Below are 24,346 nucleotides of genomic sequence, written 5' to 3'. Positions count from 1 at the left end.
CTTCGATAATACAATATATGCTGTTGGCGAATTAAATTTCAGAAGCGTAAATATTATAATTAACAAGATTACATCCCTCTCTCTCTCTCTCTCTCTCTTTCTCTCTCTCTCTCTCTCTCTCTCTCTCTCTCTCTTCTACTATAAGGTGTATCACTATCAGTTTCCGTATCAGTTCAATATTCACGACGTGTTAATATCATAAAGTAGGCTATGCGGTTAACGTGTAATCATGGTATGCATCCTTGTTATAAGGTTCGCCAAATTGCCTGTTTTGTATTTATGTCATAATTATAGCCTACGTGAAGAATAAAGTTACGACACGAGGTTGCATAGAGTGTAAATGCTTTTGCGGAAGTTTATATTGGATTAGACGCAGCTCGTTAAGGTGTTTAATTCAAATTGCAGAAGTGTACGAAGCCGCTGTGCGCTATCATAACCGAATCCTATTTATGCAACCGTCGTTAAGAGCGATACTTGCGAGTGCGTCTCGCGTCGTCTTCCGTAAATATGTACTCGGTCATTTTTAGCAAATTAGTCTCGCTGCGTTTCACGCGATTAACGACGCGTTCTACTTACAGCCGTTGCGAGTCGTTGAAATTGTATAAATTTCCTTAATCAAAGTGGATGCTCAACTAGCAATGTTATAAAGAAGAAATGAATTAAATCATTAAATAGTAAAATGTAGACGAGATGAGTGAAATATAATATTAAAGTAACAAAGGCAATTATATTTCATATTAGAATAATGGATCAATTTTGATATAACTAATAATACCATAGCAACCATAGCACCATAATAAAATGAAATTTTTGCCTCTTGCTGTACGCTCAGTCTTGTCATCCGTTCTTGACGTTTCACTCGAGATACTTCCTATCTCGTCGTTCCATTTCTCAAAGCCTCGACAGTTCCCCGTCCGTCGCAACGCGCGCTCAATCCTCCGACGGTTCAAATTGTTTCAGGAGTGATATCGGCGGGCGTCTCGGTGCCGGTGCAGATACCCTCGCAGACCCCGGATCTGACGGGCAACTATTGGCCGAGGCTCCAGTGATCCCAGCTCTTCGGGTTCCCGCCCGCGAGTTTACTCGTAGGCCAGGAGAGCCCGCCGCCGCCGCCGAGCGTCACCCCGGGCGCAGTGCCCCGACCACTCCTCGCCTCCCTTGGGATACCGACGCAGTCGACGCAGCATCAGGCCCCTAACACACCGGCGACCACTCCCGTGCACAATTCCGACACCAGTGAGTGAAACGACTGATTTCTCGTGACGTGCTCCGTCGCGCAGTGATCCTTAACAAGGTGTCCTTCTTGCGCTTGGTTGCCGACGGCGATGATCGCCGTCGCGATACCACAATTAGACTAGTGGAGAGAGAAAGACGCTATGAAGAGAAAGCTCGCTTGACAGTTGGCGCTTGACAGCGTGATACCGCGCCGATCGCATCGAAGACGCGTAGTTAGTGTCGGTTGTGCGTGGAATAAACTTAATCCTGAACGATGACGCAACTGTCTGACATTTCTCTCCGTTGTCTTGTAAGTTAAAAAATTTTGTTTGTCCATTTTCGCGGTAATTTATTTATTAATGAATATTTTTTAAATAATCTGGCAAAACAGTTTTATCTGGACAGGAACATTGTCAAGTGCATGCTTAATAAATAATGTGGCAACTAATTTATAGCATGTTCCGATTGATCTGACAATACTTTATTGTTCGTAAAAATATATATACTATTAATCGCGCGTATCTGCTCGCAAACCGGATTAATAACTCGCGTCCTCGAATGTTTACGACCGTCAATTTTCTGAAAGGCAATACCTATCTATGAAACTATTCCATTAGATTAGGAGATAGAATAGATTCCTTCCCTCTTGAACAATTTGTAAGTTTGCCAACGCCCGCATTGACGATCGTAATAGAATGTACCGTTGCGAAATTTTTGCATGAAAGAAGCAGTAGCTCGTTGCAATTAACTTCTCTTTGAAATCGAACGAAGAGATTTTTTACTAACGATTCGATTACAGAGCGGAATTTTAGAGAGCACAATAAGTTTTATAATTCGAGCTGGAACCAATCGACTTTACCCATCTTCCACTTCGTGTCTGATCTAGATTTCGTAGATATATACGCATGACCCGGGTCACGCAGGGTACTTACCTATTCACGATAGTGTGTGTGATTTATGTTATATTACCATCTTTATTATATCAAGGACTTTCGCGTGAAGAACCATCAATAATGGAAGAATCTCTTTAATAAGTATCATCATAATATAATGAAAAAATAATTTTTTTTTTTTTATTTTAACGTGCGCAAATTCTCTTTTTCGTTTCCCAAAGTTCAATCGATGTCAAGAGCGTTCATTAAATTTACAGCCGTTCTCGTTTTTCGGCATCGGCGAGCTTTATTACCGGATTTATTGGATACCACCGAGCGCATATTGTTTGCCGCATGTTGTATCGGTTTCCGGCAAATATTTTCCTTCGTGTAAGGGCGGCCGCGAACCGCGTGGAAATTGAAAGGGAGCCGCAGACACGTAGGCGGGCTCCCGCCGAAATATATTCTCGCGAGAGTTTAGGGTGGTAGTTTCCCGATGAGGCTGATTTCGTTGCGGGAGGGAACGGTTGCGAGGGTTGATAGCTGCCTGGAGGGTAGCTTTTTTCGGCGAGACCGGCCATCGTGTCTGCCGGCAGATATGGCGTCGGAAGACACCACTCTCGAGAGGATGCTGCAGTCCTTGTCTACGTCCATTTGTGAACCGTGTATATCGATCCGACCAGTTTGCGGAAAATGCCAGAAAGATATATCCAGGGAACAATAGCACTTGTATATATATTTATTTTTATAATATATATCATATATTTTATTTATATTCTTTTTCGAAAAAATTAAATTCTCTTTTTTAAATTTTGTAGTTTTTTATTTATTGCACTTTATTGATAAAGATATTATTATTGTTATTATTATTAATGTGGATGGTTCTTCCCATGTTGAGATTTGTCCCGTTTTGCAAATGCAACTGGACACGCAAATGCATAAGAGTCGCCACACGCGCGTGTTTTGAATTATATTATAAATATAATGAAACCTCTCTCATCTCTCGAGATCAGTGTGCAGAATATGTCGAGAATAGTAATATTAAAATTTCAGATCTCCTTGACGTAGCATCACGAATAGCATTTTTCTAAACCTCGCGTAAACTATTTGACAGATTTACGAGCAATTACAGCAGATTGAAATGTTCGATTTAAACTCCTCATTTATAATACATGTCTCTCCATAAGAATGTTTATCCCGATCCAAGATACAGAAGAATTTCTAGATTAAGACAATCCAATCCATAGCTTATATCATCGTTATTACCATAATGAAAACCCAGTGACGTATGAAGTCGTAAAAAAAAGTAAACCGACGTAACTATAGAGAGATTTCATAAGTGTCAAAGTAACGCCCGAAGGAGGCAAGTAGCATGGACGTTCACGTCGGTATTTATTGTTATTAATGTAAATGTATCGCTGAGCTAACGGATCGAAGAAGCGGATTCCTTTCAAGCGGATCGCGAATATTTGTGTTCGCAGTAACGAGAAATTTCATCGGCATCAAACTCGTTAAATGTCGCCGCACACACGATCGAAGCACATTCTTTCGATTATGCTGTATAAAAATGACTGTAAGATAGCATTTGTTACTCTCTTTAGACCAGTACTGTAAATTAGAAATAATTATCGCTGTATATACACGTACCTACGTAAGTCATACAAATTCCAGTTACGTTCGAACGTATCCATCTTATAGATTATGCAACATCTTATCCGTGTATTCAATGTTTTTCCTCACCAAAGTGACGACTCCGTTACTTATACCGTGAAGCAGCAGAACTTTAATAAAATCAAATAATCTGAGCCTACATTTATTCACCTATCATTTTGCGAAACACGTTGTATGAATTTTTTGTTCAAAACGAGTTTTTGGAACGAATCTCAATATATAGAGAATGCATATCAAATAAACCAACAGAAATGCCAAAAAATTTAAAAAGTTTACGTAATATATCACGTATGTATTATTTAAAAGAAAATATAGAAACTAATCTTCCGAATTATTTATGTGTATAAGGCAATTGTATTATTTGCTGTAATATAGATACAATCTTTTTTTTTATAAGGAACACATTACATTATAAAATGTTTAAAGTAATTTAATTTTAGTAATCAAATTAAATTTGATAATTCTATTATACACGACAAACGGCATAATCTTGAATTGCAAGAAGAAATGTTATATCTGATCACTTGCACGATCTTAGGCTCGATCCACACTATCGGCCCATTCCTTCCGCTCGCAGTTCGATTAAATATTCTTTTATTGTTTATAATGCACGTATCCATGCTTATATATTGAGTAACACTCAAGTTTCGGTCCGATCTCGCTCCAGCAATGATTCTTCGAAACAGTCCCGCTGGAACGTTATCGAACTTGTCCGGACCTGCATCAATAGTGTGAACAAACTCGATCAATCGTCAGTTCTCGCAATTTATCAATGTCGAACAGTGAAGCAATATGAATTAAAAAAAATCTTGGTCATTTGAAAGATACTTATATGTATACCGCTTTATAATTATAATTATTGATATATCTCTTAATTTTTACATAAACATGTATAGAAAAATAAGACAAATTTTAATGTATTGATTTTGTGAATTTTTAAATGAAATACTCATTAAATTAGTATAAAGGATTGTCTAACTTATTAGGATTGGACCGAGAGTGGATCGTGAGCGACTGGAGTGTCAATATGATTAAGGAATATGATTGGAACGGAATGTGAGCAAAGTGAACGGATCGATAGTGTGGATCGAGCCTTATTGTATTTCGACAGGTGTGTGTATGAGCGATACATATAATCGGTGTATTTCGATCACCAGTTGCCAGGATTGTAGCACGTTTTTTAGTAATTGAGTCGCGCTGCACGATCGCGTTAAATAATTAGTCACTGATTCGTAAGTGTGAAAAAAACGGCATGAAAACAGTGAATGACACGATATTTTCGAATTTTATCGTTCCAGAACTCGACTTTTTCAGGGGACAGCATTTCCGATATTTCTGTTGCAATGTGAATTTTTGCAAGCATTTAATTTTTTTTCGATAACGCATAACAATCGTTTAATCGATAATGCTCACGCGCATCGTAATAAATGTAGGTGACGAATTCTACGATTAAACAGCAGCCAACAGTTAAACATGAACGATACACATTGTGTTAAACAGTAACGTGTGAAGTATGTAAAGTTATACCATCTAGAGAAGAGCGACGTTCGTTTCTCGTTGTCGTTTATACGGTCACGTAGAGCTCGTGTAAACTTGTGTAACGTTTGTACACGAAGAACACTTAACGAGGAAATGATGTGTGTACTGTATATTAGTAAATTTATATTTTTGGAAGAAAACGAAAACAAAGCAGCATGAAATCTAAAAGTGGAAATCTGCAGTATATCTAGACACCGTCGCTTTAAAATCTCGCAAGGATAAACTTTCAGTTCGAAATAATTTTTATTTAATCTACATACCAATGTACCACTTCCTTGTTATATATCAATTTCTTCTAATGTAAAAGAAATATTTGAAATTTTTTCAGTATTAAATTGCATGTACAGTTTTCTTTACGACCTTTTGTTAGATTTATAAAATATTTTATAATTTTGTTGTTTGTACAAATATTGCCATATTATATACGTTATAACATAACTTCAAAATAGAGAAAGAAATAAGAAAATATAAGAAACGATATGAAATATGTATTCCGTGTTCAGAGAATCCAAATGAAAGAACGATGATGATTCGCAGTAGATTGTAACATTTGGTGCTTTTTCATACATTTTCGACATTCCTGTATTAATTAATTAATATTTCAAGATTACATGTATATTTACTCTAGTCTTTGATCGATCTTTTTCTTTCAGCAAGAGTAAAAATAAAATTTATCAAAACTTGAATGTGTCATGCAAATATTTCACGACTTATAATTTTTTTTTACTGAAATGAGATGAAATTATAAAATCTAAAAAATAAACTCTGGAAATATTTGTAACACTTTCATCGACGTTTACTACTATTAGTAAAAAGTACTTTGAAATGAATTCGTATGAATCTCCACGAATGGTCGCATATCGTACACGTTTCCATGAGGGATTCTCTACAAACACGAGGTGCACTTGCAACAGGCTGTGCATTTCGCGAGAAGTAGATTAAAGTGACTCTCATTTATTATGTTACCTTTATGAATTTCCATAGAACTTTTGCGAACTGAACGTTACCGCAATTTTTATGCATGTAAAATGCGTTCCAGCGAAATTATGCTTTAATCGTTATGCAACAAACATTATTACGGAAGTGGTTACGCGACTTTCTTATTATCTGTAATAATACTACTCTAATAACAACTACAGTGTATGAGTATTAACAAATTTATTAATGAGAATAATATATTATTACGACAGTATAATCTATGTAAGTGTTGTGAATAATGAGATAATATTGTTGCTGTGATTAACTTTAAGATTGTAAGTAGTAGGAAATAGAGAACTGTTAGGTGTCACTATCTCGATTCAATAAATGTTATTTCATTTTAATGCCAAATCATATCTTATGTCTTTATTCATAACATTAATGTACATTCTTTGTCCTATACAAACACCAAATATAAACTCTCTTTCTTACAGAATGTATTAGAAAAAAATTATAAAAATATTTATTAGAAAGTATTTACAATGATGCACAACTCTTTATCTTTTCTAATTCACAATTGTTCATTACATGCTTTACAAATCAATTACGTAAAAAATATACATTTTGTATAATTAAAATGAGAATAAATATCGCAATCACTAAATAATCACAAAAATAAATTAAAATAAACAAAAAATACAATTTGCATATTAAATGTAAATGTTGTACATCATTGTTGCACATAATTTTTCATTTTTTAACTAATGCATATATTATATTTTTTAGCACAAAATGATAAACATAGAAGGTTTGTATTATACTTATGTTCCTGTTTGTCCTTGTACGTTATTAACTGAAATATAATTTGACATTACCTGTTAATGAAGATAAAGAAAATAATTATTTTTAGGATCTAGCGTGAAAGTAATAAAAATTTCAATAAATTTGAAAAACTTAAATCTTAGTTTATATAAGTAATATTGATACACATATATGTTATTATACACCATAATTATTATGTATATTTGGCCGATAATAATAATGTCGACAACCAAAAAATCCTTTTGTATGTTTTGTGAACAAAGCTGTTCTTTCTGTATTATCTCTTATAGATTGTAACATAGGTATTTCTTTGTCACACCATTTGACGCAACCTTGTATAATAAATTGCGCTATTATCAGCACTGACCAGATAATTGTTAAAATTACATCTGAAAACAATTTAGTCTCAAAATCGAATATGTCAATATCGAATTATTTTCACAAAATAGAAAACATACCTGCATTTTGATATGGTGGATATACAAATGCTAAACGGAACTCAGATATAGTGACTCTTCTGATCAAAGTAAGAATAATATATTTGAAATTACTTTCGGTATAATAATCAATAGCGATAATAACGAAATAAGATCCAAAAATAACACGCGTAAGTATTTTCGCAATATATGGCATCTTTGTTAAAAGTGTAGCCACTATAAGTATTAAGCTTACGAACAGAGGCCAGAATAACCAATCATTTGCCAGAACATAAAACATCCATGCTACAAAAAATATAACATATTATAAATCATAATACTCATTTTAATCATCATAATTTTAACATATACTTAACCAATATCGCGCGCAAAAATTTCGACCATCTAATTAACGAGCGAGAGGATGCTTACAGGATAATCGTGCGTTTTAATATCGGCGTGCCGAACGGTGGATTCAAAGTAAACAACGATCGCGATCATCTGTCGACGGGATAGATCGGCCTGTGCAGTTGCGTACGCACGCATCGTGTAATCTAAATAGGTCCCGGCGCAGAATAAATACGGGGACACAATTAGGTAAATGCGAATCTTCCAAGCTGGTTATACCGTGCTGTGGGAGTTCGCACCGAAAGGGGGGGAGACCGATGTTACGCGCGCGCGTGTGCGATTCCGCGCACGACGTTGAACACATTTTTGCGTTCGTGTTTGAGCGAGGGTGGCGAAGGGTAGTCGCGGCGTTATGGTGAGAAAGGTGGGAGGCAACGTGAATGCGCTATACCGCTTCTGCATGGGGGATTCGACGGGCGAGGTTTCCACATGAGCGGCCAGCATTGATAGAAGCTACGGGGAGAAACTGACTGTGCGCCTCTCATCCCTTCGCCAAACTCGAACTAACTTTGGGGTAGCGACGGTGCTCCCACCCACGGTCGCGCGCTCTATCCCTCCGCTTTTAAGCCTGGCTTTCATTATTTTCCTATAATTCGCAACAGCCCTTCGCGAGCATCGCGACGTAGAGAGACTACGATTCCCTCCCGTCTTCGCTTTCCACGTATGCTACATATCCTCAGTCGTATTTCGTAAACTTACAAGACTTATAATATTCAACGATGAAAAATATAAATTAACTTTCATTTTCGCGGATAAAATATTAATTAAATTAGAAAATCATCTGGAACCGAGAAGAAATTGAGCGCGTAAAATAACTTATATATTTCTTATATTTGTTTAATGTTATAAACTGTGTAATTATTTTATGAAACGCGATTCTGTTTAAAATATAACATGTACCTGGAGTATAGAGGTATGCGATGCATGCACACAGGAATCCCAACGGGAGATTGCATACGATACAGAACATATCTATTAATTCGTAAGTCGAACGTAAGAATGCCGATAAGATTACGGCAACAATGGCAGATGTTAAACCTATCAGAATGTTAACTGCAAAAGATAAAAACAGCTTTGAAAACCTGCGTACACTTCGAGGTAAGTTAATACATATCATTTCATTGAAATTTTTAATATAGAATCTGATGTATAATTACTTGCAGTACTGTAATCACTGATGCCTACTGCTAGTGTGTATCCAAAAATACCACCCATCATACAACTCGATATTAAATGATCTATATAAGAATATTTATGTCCGATAATAATTGAGAAAAAACCTGTGATTAGAACCAACGCGCAAATTATCTTTGCAAACGTGTCATCTAAAAGAGCGATAAAACGACAAATTACTTAACAATTTACATACACGTATAATTTCATAGTTTTACAATATTAATTGAAAAAATTCGTTAGAAAACTAGAGAAAAATCTGAAAAAATTAAGAAAGCTTATTTTTATTGCTCCCGAAATAATCCGTCTATTATATATTATTGATTCATAAAAAAAAATTATCAGGAATATATAAAATTTCAAGTAAAACTCACTATTATCATGAAAAATATAAACATATGGCTTAAAGAAAAATTTGTGATATAAAACATACTTAAAACTTGACAAGTCTCCGGATACAGTAACGGGCTACAAGCATATGTAAAAATCGGAGTATAAGCTGAAGAGTAATTGCCATAACTGGCAACTACGGCATAAACAGATCCTGTACCAGTGTATGCACTATAAATACGTCTCATAGAACTTGTAAGAGAAGGTGGTATCTAGTAAGAGAGAAAGAGAGAGAGAGAGAGAGAGAAATATTTATCACTATGTTAATTCTTTTTAATTATAAATTATAAAACATATTTTATGAAAATAAAAGCCAAGATTTGATAATCTTCATTAATTGTTTTTATCGACTAATCTCATTGTTATATTATAAATCTCCCTATTCTACACGGAGAAAATATTCTAATATAAATTACAGGAAAAATTTCCTTTTAAACATTTATTATAAAAAGCTAGAATATATGATATTAAGATATTTATTATTATAAAAATTATAAATTATAAATGTATTTTTTATTGTTTGTTAACGGTTGTGTGTTTGTATTTGTGCATCAAAATGTTTGAATAAATAGATAATTCTTTGTAAAATATATCAAATATATATAATATCATTGAATATATAAAAATGTCACTATTTATATTATTAAATAAAAATACGATTTTTTTTCTCTTAAGTTAATAAGGTATATGTAAGCTTTACGAGTATATAAAAATTATATTGTAATTTTTAATATGTTATTTTTTCCGCGTAATTATAATGCATACAAATCATAATAAATTGAATTAGAGGAAATGATAAACGTGATGATAACATATAATACATATAATAAATTTTACAAATCTTTTAGAACTAAAATTTCATCTTTCCAGATTAATACTATAAGATACCTCGTCGCCATTCTGTACAATGTCTTGCGGGGTCAGCATACTCGCGATCGCCTCGAAGTATGTGTCCGGAGTAAAATCCTGTCTAGGCAGATAAAGACGGTACATTTTGTGTTGCACCGGATTTTTTTCACAAAGGGTCGGCAATCCGTTATCAACGAGCCTCGAGGCTGGCTGTGTATCGACTATTATCATTTCATTTTCTGTATGCAGCTTTTGATACGGCGCAACCTCAATATCGAATTCCATGTTACAGCCACCCGGTATCGGCGCTGCGGAGAACAATAATCAACCAATGAACGACGTTGGTGAATTCTCTCGATACTCAACCAATTTTGCCATTACTTTCACCGTTGAAAACGATTAGCTATTCAATTCACACACGACTAATAATGGAAATGTATCACAAATTAATCGAATACGTATCTTGGTATGATTTACGATTTACTCGTCGCGCGATCAACATATAGTATTTAATTTACTACAATATATAATTTTTCGGTCTTTATCAGGCAGATAATATTCCCTTGCACACAATTATCTTGTAATATAACCATTAATTTTGTATTATTTTAATTGGCACCATTTTCCTATCATCAAATTTAATTCGCTTAAATGTTCTTCGAAAAAGGAAAATATGAAAGATATATATAATTCATTAATATTATTTGTACTTACCATTTCGATCGTATGCGACAATCACGAGTAAAGCATCGAGATTGTGTAGATTATTGTGCTTCAAAAAGACCTGTATTGGGGTTGTTATGTCATGTATTTTTAAGTACAAACCGATGTTTGATCCAAATAGACTTTTGCTTGACACTTTATCAAGCAGTGCTTTGTCATAAGCTATTGTGGCATTATATTGAAATGTATGAATTTGTAATATAATAAACCAAATATCCGGTGGAATATCTGTTACAGTTATGTTTAAACGATTGAACGGAATCAAATTTATTTGTTGTTTGAATGCATTATTCTTATTATGATTCCTTAAAGATATTATTATTCCGACATTATCTGTAATGTAATATATCAAACTTCTATATATACTCTCTAATGAAGATAATTATATTATAAATATAATATATTTTGTTATTAAAAGAAATTAAATTTTTTGCAATTTATCTATCTATTGTCACCAGAGTGCGAATAATCTATAAATAATTCTTGATATGTTTAATATACAACAAAAAATATAGAGAATCTATATATGCAGTTATTGATCCATATTTTGTAATCTTGAGTAAAATCACAAGACATGTATGTATTCCGTTGAATAGTAATTGCGTATAATGGACGTATAAATTCAAAAAATCTTATCATAAAACAATCAATCAATTATCATTTATTAAACAGTCACGGATACATAACACATATATTTCGTATATGTGTTATACACATGTTTATGCGTATAATGGACGTATAAATTCAAAAAAATCTTATCATAAAACAATTAATCAATTATCATTTATTGAACATAGTCACGGATACATAACATATATGTACTTCGTATATGTGTTATGTATATATTTACAAGTTGCCTGAGAAATTCGCGAAACATTGAGGTTATAGCTTACCAGATACTGGTTCGATGGTCGTATTTTCTAACGTCGTTGTCTCATCGAGAAATAATGTCAGGGTCAACAGAAAGGTAAAAACAATTCGTTTCATTTCGACACACTGTGTATAACGTACTTACTCGTTTAAATCGTTGTTTAAATCTGAACCGGCGTTATCGTTGTGACGAAAAATCAGCATCAAGCAACAGCTGTTATGCGACACTCGGTTCTGTTCGGCTCTGTTCGGCTCTCCACGCTCGTTCACGCTCGCAGCGCTCGTACACGTCGCAGCGCCGCGCGCGCGTCACGTGCTAGGCTCTTGCCATCTCGCTTGCACCATTCATTCAATGCTTTCCTGCTCGCGCTCACATAGTCTCGTGAACCGTAGTCTCGTACGCTGTAGCCTCGCGAGGTCGCCGCGTGACGGCGCGCCAGCTCATTCAAGATGGCTACGTTGGATCAATGAAACGCGAGTAATCGTAGTGAAAACATAAATTGACAAGTGTGCAGGCGAACATCGCGACTTGATCGCGGTGTAAATGGACTATGGGCAAGGATCAGGAGCTGCTCGAGGCAGCGAGAAGCGGCAACGTCACCGTAGTCGAGAAGATCCTCGGTCAGCGAGCCAAGAGGAGTGGTCCACTGGCAAGGTGGGTGTCACTGTTGCAGCGAGCTTGACACTTTTGCTCGCCGCCGCCTTTCCTCATTATCAAGATAATTTCTTCGTTCCTGATCCCGTACTGTGTCCCTTGGCTTTTCGGCGATTTAACACATCCATCTCTTCGATTTCGCCCAGAATCGTCGACATGGGCACGAGACATCGTCTCGCGCATTCCATTATCGAACCGTCGCCGAACACATCTCGTGCTCATTTTGACGTACTCCGATTCGTGTTTCGCCGATAAGGTTATTGCAAAGATACTTCTCGTCCTATGCACAATTTGCTCGATTTCGTAATTTTCTTCGCGGCAACCGATGGAGAAACTCACGTGAGCGAGGTAAATGGACTCTGGCGATAAATGAGTATACATATAGGTCTTTTCTTTTTTTTATATGTTAACGCTTCTTATTATAATTCTCTCACGCTCAATCGAACATATCGCGTCGTTCGATTAATCCTCGGCTATCATGATTAACTCTTCAGGATTTTTGCCGTTAGTTTTATTATTAATTATATAATCATTGTCCGCGTTTCCACCTTTAATCTCGGTCATAAGCACATTCGTGTTATCGAGATTTCTGTTTTGATTTAATAACACGTATTAATTTAATAGCGTATGGTGTTAAATTTATTTAGTCTAATATAAACACTGGTTCAATATATGTCACGTTTAGTATAATAATTTTATTTCGATATTTTCTTATTTAATTCTCACCAAATTACTTTTAATTTGGTGAGAATATTATATTATGTAATAATGAAAGTAAAACACGAATATAGCCACTAAATTTTATTATCAAAAAAATAATTAAAATATAATTGTGATGTATGTCAATAGCAGCATTTTGTCCAACACTTGTTAATTATTTTTATCGTGACCATGAATCATATCGTGCGTATACTGTAACGTTTCATGCAAATGCGTTGATATCGAGCAAGGACTTTGCTTGTCAATTATCTGAAGGCATGAATGTATTTCCTTTTCTAGATTATTAATATATGATAATTAACATTATTTAGAATTTATATTGTTTTTTGCATAATGTTAAAAAATTATATAACGACACAGAAATATACATACATATAAAAAGCAAGAATCTAAGAATGTAAAGTTTTATTACGCGCATGAAACATGTGAATATAATCATATTACTCCTCTCTCTCTCTCTCTCTCTCTCTCTCTATATATATATATATATATATATATATATATATATATATATATATCTATCTCCGAGCGTTGCCTGCAACGCGCTTATCGAATCGCTCCATTTTCTATTTGCGGTGATAGATAGATGGATCTATTTGGCGAATGCCTATTTATTTTCAAGGGTCCGATAACGTGGCGTGCAATAGGCCTTGCGAAAGAACGGAGACTGGTGATCAGTTTCATTTTACCTCTTTTCACACGGCGCAGGCACTATTAAATCCTTCGTGAATGAATTAACGCTAATTGCAAACGATTTTGCGAGCGCATGTATTACCGTGGGAATGTCCCGTAATTTCGCATTTATTCGCGAGAACGCGCTGACGAATAATCGGATAGACGTGAACGAGCGCTTCGAGCTCGACGAAAAAGTTTCGCGTGGAAATAAATTAACGACCGGTGTATACGCAATGTCGTCATTATCGTCAAAATCAGAGTAAAACAATCCTTCATTCATCTATCAAGCGCTGCTGTACGCCTATCAAGCGATGTGATATTCGCATCAATTTGCGTGATACTAAAGCACAATCTATACTGTTTCATTTTTTGCATAATATTATTTTATAAGTTCATATATTTAGAATGACATAAAATATAAGTTTAATCATAGATTTTAATAGATCATGTTGAGAATAAATTAAGAAGTTACTTCATATTTTTTACTAAATGTTAATCGACATGTATTTTAATATTTCTATATATATTTTGCGATATAACATATTTTGACTGATGATTCATTAATTGATCTAAATTTTTAAATCAAGTCTCTATGTTAAATTTTTATTTTTATTTTATGTTATATGTAATCATAAAGCTACTACCGTAAGCTTGTGTATTTATATTCTGACTATGATCTTTGTGTATTTAAATAAATAAATCTCAGATTTGTGAGAGAGAGAGAGAGAGGGACTCAATTTTTTTTAAATGTTTGATACTAAAAACGGACTATAAATATAATATATTAATTATTCAAGATATTATTTAAAATTTATATCATATAAAAAAATTTTAATATTTGTATCATCGCATATAAACAGGCGATAATCACTAAATGTGTAAAGCGAATCGATCGAAGTTTGAGAAGCGAATCCAAATGAATTTATTATCGCGTCGCGTCCTCGCTTCATTTAATTACACCGCGATTGCCGATCGTGTCGTTTCGAGCGAGCGATGCTCGTGTAATTAGTGAAACACCGTCGTCGACTCGGCGGCGCTCTTTATTGACCCAGTGCCGCGAACTCCTCGACAAAGACGGACTTTGTCGACGCTCCTCGCCCTTCCCTTAATTAAGTCATGCTGTGGCGGCGGCGCAAGAAGCTCACCGTTTTTTTTTTTTTTTTTTGAGATACTCGTGCTTGCATGCGTGCGTGCGCACGTGCTACGAACGCATTCACGCATTTTAAGAGCAGTTGCGTCGCTCGATTGATGCAGAGGTAAGAGACGACAAGTATGAGAGAGAAAGAGAGAAAATCTATTTATTATTCTAGAGCAAGCTTCCTATCAAGATAAATGTAAATAAAGAATATTGACAAATATACACTATTTGTCTCATTTTTTCTTAGATGAGATGAATATCAAGGTTTAAAATAAGAATTTGATTATAACAAGTTTCTCAAATTTCTAATGTCAATTATATCTTAATTTGGAATAAATCTTTAAATTAAGCTGTGATTCGTGATGTTTGAAAGCAAAAATATCAACTTATTATTAAATCCATTATAAAAAATTATAAAAAAATCAATAATTTAATGAAAATGCAACAGAATTTTATCATAATTAAATATTATATAATATATAATATTTATGTAATTTAAATATTGCAAATATATGTAAAAGATATGTAATTGAAGAGAGAGAAAAAAGAAAGTTTGCAGTTTTTCTCATCTTTTCTTAAGAGTTGATAGAAAAGAGGCAATTCGATGTCGGTGATTCTATGTATCATGACAAACGCATCGCTTCTCTAATGAATTGTCTCTTGTGTCTGTCGTCGGTACTGTGCAACTTGTTCATAACTACAAAGCCAGCCTGCGGCAAGTTCTCCCGCGCGATCTCTCTTCGCTGCTCCGCGATCTCTTCACCGCTTGACGCGCGCTTGCCTTTTTGCCCTCTTCGTCGAGATCACAGAAAAGCAATATAAAACGCGACCGCCCTGAGAGAGCGTCCCCGAGCCCCTTGGCATCACTCCGGCGGGGGAGCCAAGAATATTTTGCGATGCTAATCGCGAAGTGGACGCACCACTTTTCATGTACGAGCGCCCGCGAATGTGTTTATCCTTTGTTCGCTGCACGCTATTGACTTTGTATCAATGTGATAATTTTAACCGTAACTTCATGAGAAAGGACAATGAAAATTTTTTTCGCACGTGGAAAAATGTAAGAAGATCAATATATATATGTACAGCGCAAATTATATGTAATATAGAGGTTTATAATTTTTGTATATGATATAGTAAGTTTGAATTTATTGGAAATAATTTTTTGATAAATTGATTATATCATGATTGAAATTCGATAAATTTTAGTAATATGATTGTATTACAATGATTCACAATATTTAAACTGACATATTTTTATTGTTGAATTATAATATTTTATTCATTTTTTATCGAAGAAAAATCAAGTTCATATTTATTCTACTGTTATTGCTTTTAAAGCATTCTATAACTGCATTAAATGCAAATGCTTTAGTAGCTTTTTTTTAGGCACCTGTCGTGAAGTGTTCTTGAAGAAGGACATTCGGCTACGTCAGCACGTACAAGCTCTCTTCTTTGCCGGAGGAAACTATCGATTGATGCCCTAGCACCCCTCGCACGTATACACCCTCGCAGCTTCCCTCACACTCTTGTTCTCTCTCCGTTCCTTTCCCATCTCTGTCTCTCTTCCTTCTTCCTCTTTATCCGCTTTCTCTTTCTCTTCTTCTCTCTGTCAGCCTAGTTTTCCTCTACGCTTTGCCTCCGGCAGAAGGGTGCGTTTGCGCTAAATACTCACGTTCACGGCATCGAAAAGAGCTCTATAGAAGTTCGTTTATCCGTGTTTTATATTTGTCTTCTTCTATTCTTAAGATATTTATAGAAACTTCATTAATATATTATGTTTGTATGCAAACATGTTATCGCATCGCATTGTTATAATCCATAAATATACTATTTCAAATATTTCTAAAATAATATAGTAATTATGACGAAAACAAGATTCATAAAATCGTTTTCTCATTATTTTTGAAAGAATATTACTTTATACTGTAGCACAAGTTCTCTCTATGGAATTTGAATTAAAAAATTTCTTTATAATATTATTTATAATATTCTTTATAATATTACTATTATTGTATATACATATTTTATGAGGTAGTAGTTTAAAAATAAACTTTTTTATTTAAATTATTTATTTAAATATTTGCAATGTTTCCCATATTTCTGATTTAAATTATTAACATACTATTTTTGATTCATACTATTAACAAAGATATTGCTCATTAGGCTATAAGTGTGCTATTTAAGTAAGTCTTAATTCCTTTTGTTCAAGTTGGACAAGAAACAATAGTTACGATCACACACACGCCTTAAATATATATTTATACATATATTTATATAACATTATTTATAAATAAAAATATATAAAATAAAAATATAAATAAAAATTAAAAAATAAATTTATATAAAATGATAAAAAAAAATCTACATATATATATATATATATATATATATATATATATATATATATACGTGTATATATATGTATATATGTGATATACACGTGTGTGTGTGTGTGTGATAAAATTTTTATTTATTTATTTTCTGATTGATAAATTTAAATATTTATTTAAATAATTGTATATTTATAAAATATTTGTGTATAAAACTTTTATGCACAAGAATGATATTGTTCAAAACTTTTTTTTAATATAAATGAAGTATACAAGAATTTAAGGAACAAGTAAACATACATATAAAAAGTAAATAAAGTCAAATTTAAAAACTGTACGAAAGCGAAATTTAATACGTTAAAATGTTACAAATAAATGTTTAAAGATACATAAAAAATTATAATACGCGAAGAAATTACAAGTCATAAGTAGAAATGAAACCAAATAATAGCAAATTATAAAAAAGAAGGGTACAAAAAACGTGGATTAAAAAATAAATTAATACAAAAATATAATAAGGAATACATATAACAAAAATTTAAAGCGCAAACGTTTTAGTTCTTTACTAGATTCTCTACACTGTTGAATTAATGATAAATTTATTCAAGACTATAATAATAAAATAAATTATAACGATAAATTAATAGTGATTCAAATAAATATAACAAAAAATAAATAAAAATATATAAAAAATTGAGGATCTGATGTTGTCTAATTGTAAGTTACGATGTTAGTTATTATTAAGAGTGAATCTTTTTACTGACACGTCACATCGGTTCAATTAAAAAAAGTATTCAAATATCCATTAACAAAGTAGTAACAAAAACAATGGAGGATTTGACAAAAATGTAAATATAAACGCAAAAACGTTCAGCGAACTCACAGATCCGTCTTGTGCGACATTATTGTCAGATTGCCTTTTTTCAAATTTAAACTCCAGAAGACCTATAATATAATCTTGTTTTATATATATATAACAATGTTATATTATAGCTCAAGGTCTTCTGGTCATATATATATTATATATATGTATGTTTATGTAAACAGTACTGAAAGTTGACCCATGATATTCGTTTCGATCGCGTAACTTCTTAATTAAGACCAACAAGAAATTACTATTATACGGTGTCTGACAGACGGTCTTTCCACCAATGATCGTCGTCCTTCCTGTCTATATTTCTCCTGTCCCTTCGTCGTTTCATTCGTAACGTTCCCGGGGTACCGAATGATGTCCTTTTTGCAGACAATCTTCAGAGTTTAATTAAGGAACTTGGGAGAGCGGATGAACTCGATGAATGGGGCGAACGAAAAGCGAAAGGGCGATATAGGGAAGAAGGAGAGAAGTAGAAAAAGAGAGTCAAATGTTCTTCACTAACCGTCAGGGTCGACACGCGAGTGCTTCTTGGTCATTCCGATATAGTCTCTGTGTGTGTACTTCGCACTCACGTGTATGTGTGCGGAAATGTGTACGCATGATGGTGCAGCGTGTACGAGCTTTAAGAATTGTACGTCACCCTTGTTGTTAGGGCGCGGAAAACAAACACTCCCCGCGTTTGGGCTTGATGATATCGAAAGAGAAAGAGAAATAGTAACATAGAAAGAGAGAGAAAGAAAGAGAGAGAGAGAGAGAGAGAGAGAAATTTGCAATTATGGCTTAAAGTTTACAAATTGTACCGCAAAGAAAAAAGAAATTAACACTAGGGAAAAAAATTGATGCTAGAAATCGATAATTAAAGATGCACTCTAAATGATGGAAAATAAATCTCGCATACTTTTTTTTGATGCAAGCGATATTATTTTTTTTCTTTCCACGCGGTTTTCCTTTGAGCTGAGTGATACGCCCATTTTGCCAGACTTGTAATGTCGCTTTTGTACGATACAATTTTTTTTTGATCTCCATTACAATGGTATAAGAGTTTCTCGAGAAGCTGAAGGGGAGAGTTCGAGTCTACGTTGATCGTCGTGTGCCGTCTACAGAAAGTCAGCGATTTAAAGTGTGTATATCTTCGAGGGGTTAATGACGACGTTAGTTAATGACGACGCGCTTTGATGTACCGCTTGTAGTGGAAAAAAATCTCCCGCTTACGTAATTGTTTTGTAAACTGAGCGCGATGCTTTGACGGCGACGTCACATGGGCGTGTGGGATTGAAATGTGTGTATACGCTCCCTTGACGAGGGAAAAGTCCCTGCATTCCCTCATATACGTGCGAGTTTGCGGTCGATAACGGATTCTAGCGATTTAGATCGCTTGGAACTAATACGAATGGCGATAGCAATCGGTGATTTAATTATAGATTGCGTTTTGAATTTAATTATCAATTAAAACGATCGCTCTGCACGATCACGTTTGATCAATTGCCTTGCATATCAAAGCGTTTGATGAATGTTTGAATATATTTTGCCCTATGCACTTTATATATAACAAATATAACATTTATCTATTGTTAGATTCTCAATAAAAAAAAAAAACTCATTTATAGTTTCTTCATATTCGTAAGTTTGTTTTCTGAAGGATAGATTGAGGGTGCAACATATATTCGTATATATGTTTTTGCGCTTTACTCTTCATATCGAAGTTATATAAGAGCTGTGCAAATATCGTTCTCTCATGTGTTATGGCATTTATTAGTCACCTATAGAACTTATATAAGGTCAATATTACTGCTGCTTATAACATTTCTCATTAAGACGTACTTCGATGCGATTATATTAGAAAAATGATTGATTATATAGATTACATGTAGATCACATGTAGATTAATAATTATTTATTTTCCCCAAAAATATGGTATATATCATAACATTAAAATTTGATCATCGTAATAATATAATATATATATTTGTTTTAATAATATTCTTTAGCTAATGTTTTTCTAACGTTCATAACATTAGAATTTAATTTTCGTAGAGCCTTAGAATAATGAGAAAATAATAAACATTGCATTTGGTGGATTAATTAGATTTACAATAATCTTATTATTATTAATTTACAATAATTTTATTATTATGTATACAATATTAAAATACTGTTAGTTAGAACTTATTATGTTACTTCGGCACGCTAAGTATAGTTAAAATCATTTGAACTTCAAAATGCTACATATAAAATGAAAATATTAACTGCAGCTTTTCACATAAATCGATCATTATTACTAAAAATTTTATTCACATAGCCAATATTTCTACTGTAAGTTTTTAAAAAATTTTTTTTGATTATGCGCTTAATTTTTTTTCATAACGGTTAATACTCTCTTATCTTCACGCTTGGTAAAAATAAAAAAGAAATTTACTTTTATACAAACTTTATTCGGCCCTTTTTCTGGATATTCTCGAAATCCAGTCAATTCGAGCGCCTTTGAACGCGGATACTCAACGCTTCGAGGGCGGCTGAATAGCTGCCGGTCCCGTTCTACCCTTCGTTCCTCCAATCAAATCTACTTGGAGAGAGATGGGATAACGAGAAATTCCTCTATGGGCAAAGCGTTGCAGGAATATCTGGATATCCGATTCAATAAAAGGAAGCAGGAAAGCGACGAGGGCGGGAGTCATAAGTCGCTGGAGAGGAGTGCGCTATATAACGCGTCTCTTCCGCTTTTCCCGAGGGAGCCGTCGTTTACACGGTGTTTGCGGGGGCGCGACATTTATCTCCGCGCGAACGCAACAAAGGCGCGTAATGAGAACATGTGTTAGACGCAGGAAGCTTCATTAGCAAGCCTGTTCCTATTTTCGCAGCACATTGCACCATCTAATCGTCCACGACTCGCCGATATTTTTTTGCCTAACGCACCACCTTTTAGCACTGTACATAACGTTCTGAAAGTCATGCACTTTCTTCAAATCACGAATATTAGAAGCAAAACAAAGGATCATGCCGATTAATTCGATATCGAAACATTACTAACTTTTGAGTTACAAACAATTGACTTTTAGTTTGTGAATTAAATTTGACTTTAGTTTGTGAATCCTCGCATATTTTAGAAATATTTTATTTTCTAATATTTTATGCATTTCTATAATACTAATGATATTTTGCAAAATTATTTAAATTATCCATCACAATTTAACAATGAGGACCCAAGAGTTTTGATTGATCATTTATTCTATCATACAATTGAGATTAATATTTATATTTGCAGTTTACGTCGAGGACCAGGAGCTAATGTGCAAGATGCCAGTGGATACTCAGCTCTTCATCATGCAGCTCTGAATGGACACAGGTACAGTATCTTAAATAATCTTTTTTATAAAAAAGAAAAAAATATTGTAATATTTTGATATATTATTAAAATGTTGGATGCTCCCATTTGTTAAATTGTAAGATTTGTTATTTTATCTAATGTTTTGTTAAATTTTTATTTGCAGAGACGTGGTCAGATTACTGCTCCAATATGAGGCTTCCACCAATGTTGTTGATGCTAAGGGTTCCTCGCCGCTTCATTTGGCAGCTTGGGCGGGTGACGCGGAAATTGTACGATTAATTCTCAGCCAAGGTCCGTCGGTACCGAAAGTGAATCTTGCGGTTAGTAACAGTTAGTAACTATCGATCTTACGAAAGTTTTGTGACATTATAAGGACGTAAATTGATCATGTCAGGATGTATTTCAAGAGTTTTAAAATGTTTCATTATATGAGAAATTGTATGCACGTTACAAGTAATGTCTATTGTAGTTTGAATGCAGACTTTATAATTTCGAGTTTATATTTAGTGAGATATATAACGAATCAATAGGTATTATTTCTCTCAAAAAAACTCTAAATATTTGATTACAGACACAGGATAATGAAACCGCACTACATTGTGCCGCACAGTATGGGCATACGGAAGTGGTGGCACAGCTGTTGCAGTACGGATGCGACCCTAGTATCCGCAACAGCCGCGGAGAATCTGCGCTTGACCTGGCTGCACAATATGGCAGGTAAATTACACATATCACTATATCTTTCAGTTTTTCAAATATTTTTATAATATACTTGACAGTATTTGTAAGTTAAATTTAATTTCACGATCGGTACAGCATATTTTCGATAAAGGTTTAATCGACATGTAATCGTAATCTTTAATCATGGCGTTTTTTACAGATTGGAAACTGTCGAGTTACTCGTGCGAACGCATCCCGAATTAATCGAATCACTTCGTAATTCTTCCTCATCTTTGATCTTCCCGCATACGCCTTTGCATTTAGCTTCACGCAATGGTCACAGGTAAGAGTTACTGATGTATGTATAAGAGAATAATTTTTTATATAATTGTCAAAAAGATTTGTTAAGATTAACTTTCAATTATTATATTTGAGGGAAGTAACTTTTTCATGAAATAATCTTATTTTGAAAATGCAAGAATATTTGAAATTTTTGTCTTTTTTTCATAATTTACTTATACTTTATAACGGTGACCATATTAGTGACGCCAGCGCCATTATTTGTGTATTCATCTGTGTTTATCTAAGGACCGCGTATCACTTCTTCCCGCGAAATGGTCACACTAATTACTGAATAATACGCAACGTGTATTGTGTCCAAGTACAACAATGGATTCGTTCGAGCTAACCATAACGATGTCGAGCCATTTGCAGCGCTAGCCATTAGAGCCAATCAGAGAGCACCGCGTTGCGTAATCCCGTCGAATGCGATATATGCGTCCTTCGACTGGCATGATCCGATCCAACCCTCTATTGGTTACACGTTCCATATTACTATCCCGTCGATTGCCCTCTCGTCCCTCCTCGAGCCACGCGAATGCATCCGATCGCATCACACCGGCAGCCGCTCTGTCCATCCGTGCGGATTGTTGACCGCCTCCCGATTACGAGAATCGTATTAATCACTGCCGCCGAAACGTATCGACCTATATTAATCGCGACCGTAGCAACGAATGGTCGCGACTTTGGTAAAATACCATTCTTCTGTATCTCGAAAAAAATATCGGTTTCTAGTATTACGTACTGTTTATATAAAATATATGACGAATATAAAATACAAAATATTATGAGTAAAATAAGCCACACGTCAAGTATTGAACTGGAGTGGAAGAAGCTTCTATATAGATAAATAATGTCATAATCATAATCATATATCTTGTGTAATATTATTCAATTAATTGAACCGCGTAATAGGATGACAAAGAAGCAAGCGGATAATCGATTACGTCGACCCAGTGTGTGATCAGATGGTGAAGATTATATATAACCGCCGCTATATTCTTCGATGATTGTGAAAGATCATTAGTCTCTTAGGTTAGTAGCAAATTTTATTTCGGTATTACACATACCCTAACGTCTCCGTTTCCTAGCCATTTCACAATTTGGTGTCATACGATACGCTCTCGTTTAACCGAGTGATGTTAGTCTGTAATCCCGCTTTGAGCTTTTTATATAATCGACGCTATGGAGACGAAAGTGGCGGATAGCGAGAGGATGAGCGGAGGTAACAGTCCGATTGGCGGTCGAATCGAATCGTGAATCGCCACGAAACGGCAGTCACATTGTAATCGGGTATAACGCCGGTTTTTCTATGCAGCCTCGCAGCCGGTAATCGCTTTAACCGGCGCTTGCCGCTTATAATACGATCGTATCGCGATATACAGTCCGGTGGCTGCATTTTCAGTCGATGCCGGCGCGAGGGTGCAACAGAATTGGTCGGAGATAGGCGATGTGGGGTGAACATGAGAGAGAGAGAGAGAGAGAGAGAGAGAGAGAGAGAGAGAGAGAGAGAGAGAGAGGGAGAGAGAGCGTGCAAAACGTGACATTTTATCGCTCGAATTTTGGTTAAATAACGGCGCGCGAGACGTTTGCGCCTATACGAGTGCGAACGCGTACGCACGAACTGTTTGAACGTTTGGGCTAGATCAGCGTTTCTCAAACTATAGAAAGAACTTAAGGGATGACGAAAAGTTCGATGAGTTAATAAAAAGTCTATATAAATGCGCCTCTGTATTTGGTCGTGAATTACGGATCACAGGAAGT

At 34.6% G+C, this 24,346-nt stretch overlaps 3 protein-coding genes across 8 annotated transcripts in view; 2 read left to right on the top strand and 1 right to left on the bottom strand.

Annotated features, from left to right (window-relative positions):
* Toy (paired box 6 protein twin of eyeless) overlaps positions 1-6,629 on the top strand; it is a 35,474-nt gene extending 28,845 nt beyond the window's left edge. For all 5 annotated transcript variants that reach the window (XM_072905898.1, XM_072906072.1, XM_072905979.1 and 2 more), the window contains one exon: positions 961-6,629. In XM_072905898.1, coding sequence (XP_072761999.1) covers positions 961-1,049 — 89 coding nt within the window. In that variant the 3' untranslated portion in view covers positions 1,050-6,629. The remainder of the gene's footprint in view (positions 1-960) is intronic.
* LOC140673335 (transmembrane 7 superfamily member 3) lies at positions 6,604-12,106 on the bottom strand. Its single transcript, XM_072906272.1, has 8 exons — positions 11,890-12,106; positions 10,988-11,329; positions 10,313-10,581; positions 9,468-9,636; positions 9,019-9,186; positions 8,762-8,914; positions 7,496-7,759; positions 6,604-7,426 (listed from the first exon to the last, which is right to left on the bottom strand). Exons 1-8 carry the CDS (start codon positions 11,981-11,983, stop codon positions 7,215-7,217), a joined length of 1,671 nt encoding a protein of 556 aa, XP_072762373.1. The 5' UTR covers positions 11,984-12,106; the 3' UTR covers positions 6,604-7,214.
* Positions 12,107-12,248: 142 nt separating this feature from the next.
* Positions 12,249-24,346, top strand: part of LOC140673098 (ankyrin repeat and SAM domain-containing protein 1A) — a 43,579-nt gene continuing 31,481 nt past the window's right edge. For both annotated transcript variants that reach the window (XM_072905765.1, XM_072905758.1), the window contains exons 1-5: positions 12,249-12,521; positions 21,521-21,601; positions 21,747-21,903; positions 22,155-22,300; positions 22,464-22,586. In XM_072905765.1, coding sequence (XP_072761866.1) covers positions 12,418-12,521; positions 21,521-21,601; positions 21,747-21,903; positions 22,155-22,300; positions 22,464-22,586 — 611 coding nt within the window. In that variant the 5' untranslated portion in view covers positions 12,249-12,417. The remainder of the gene's footprint in view (positions 12,522-21,520; positions 21,602-21,746; positions 21,904-22,154; positions 22,301-22,463; positions 22,587-24,346) is intronic.

This window comes from Anoplolepis gracilipes, chromosome 1, assembly GCF_047496725.1.
Source record: "Anoplolepis gracilipes chromosome 1, ASM4749672v1, whole genome shotgun sequence".
In the NCBI taxonomy this organism is placed as follows: domain Eukaryota; kingdom Metazoa; phylum Arthropoda; class Insecta; order Hymenoptera; family Formicidae; genus Anoplolepis; species Anoplolepis gracilipes.
This window is presented reverse-complemented; position numbering and strand designations above follow the sequence as displayed.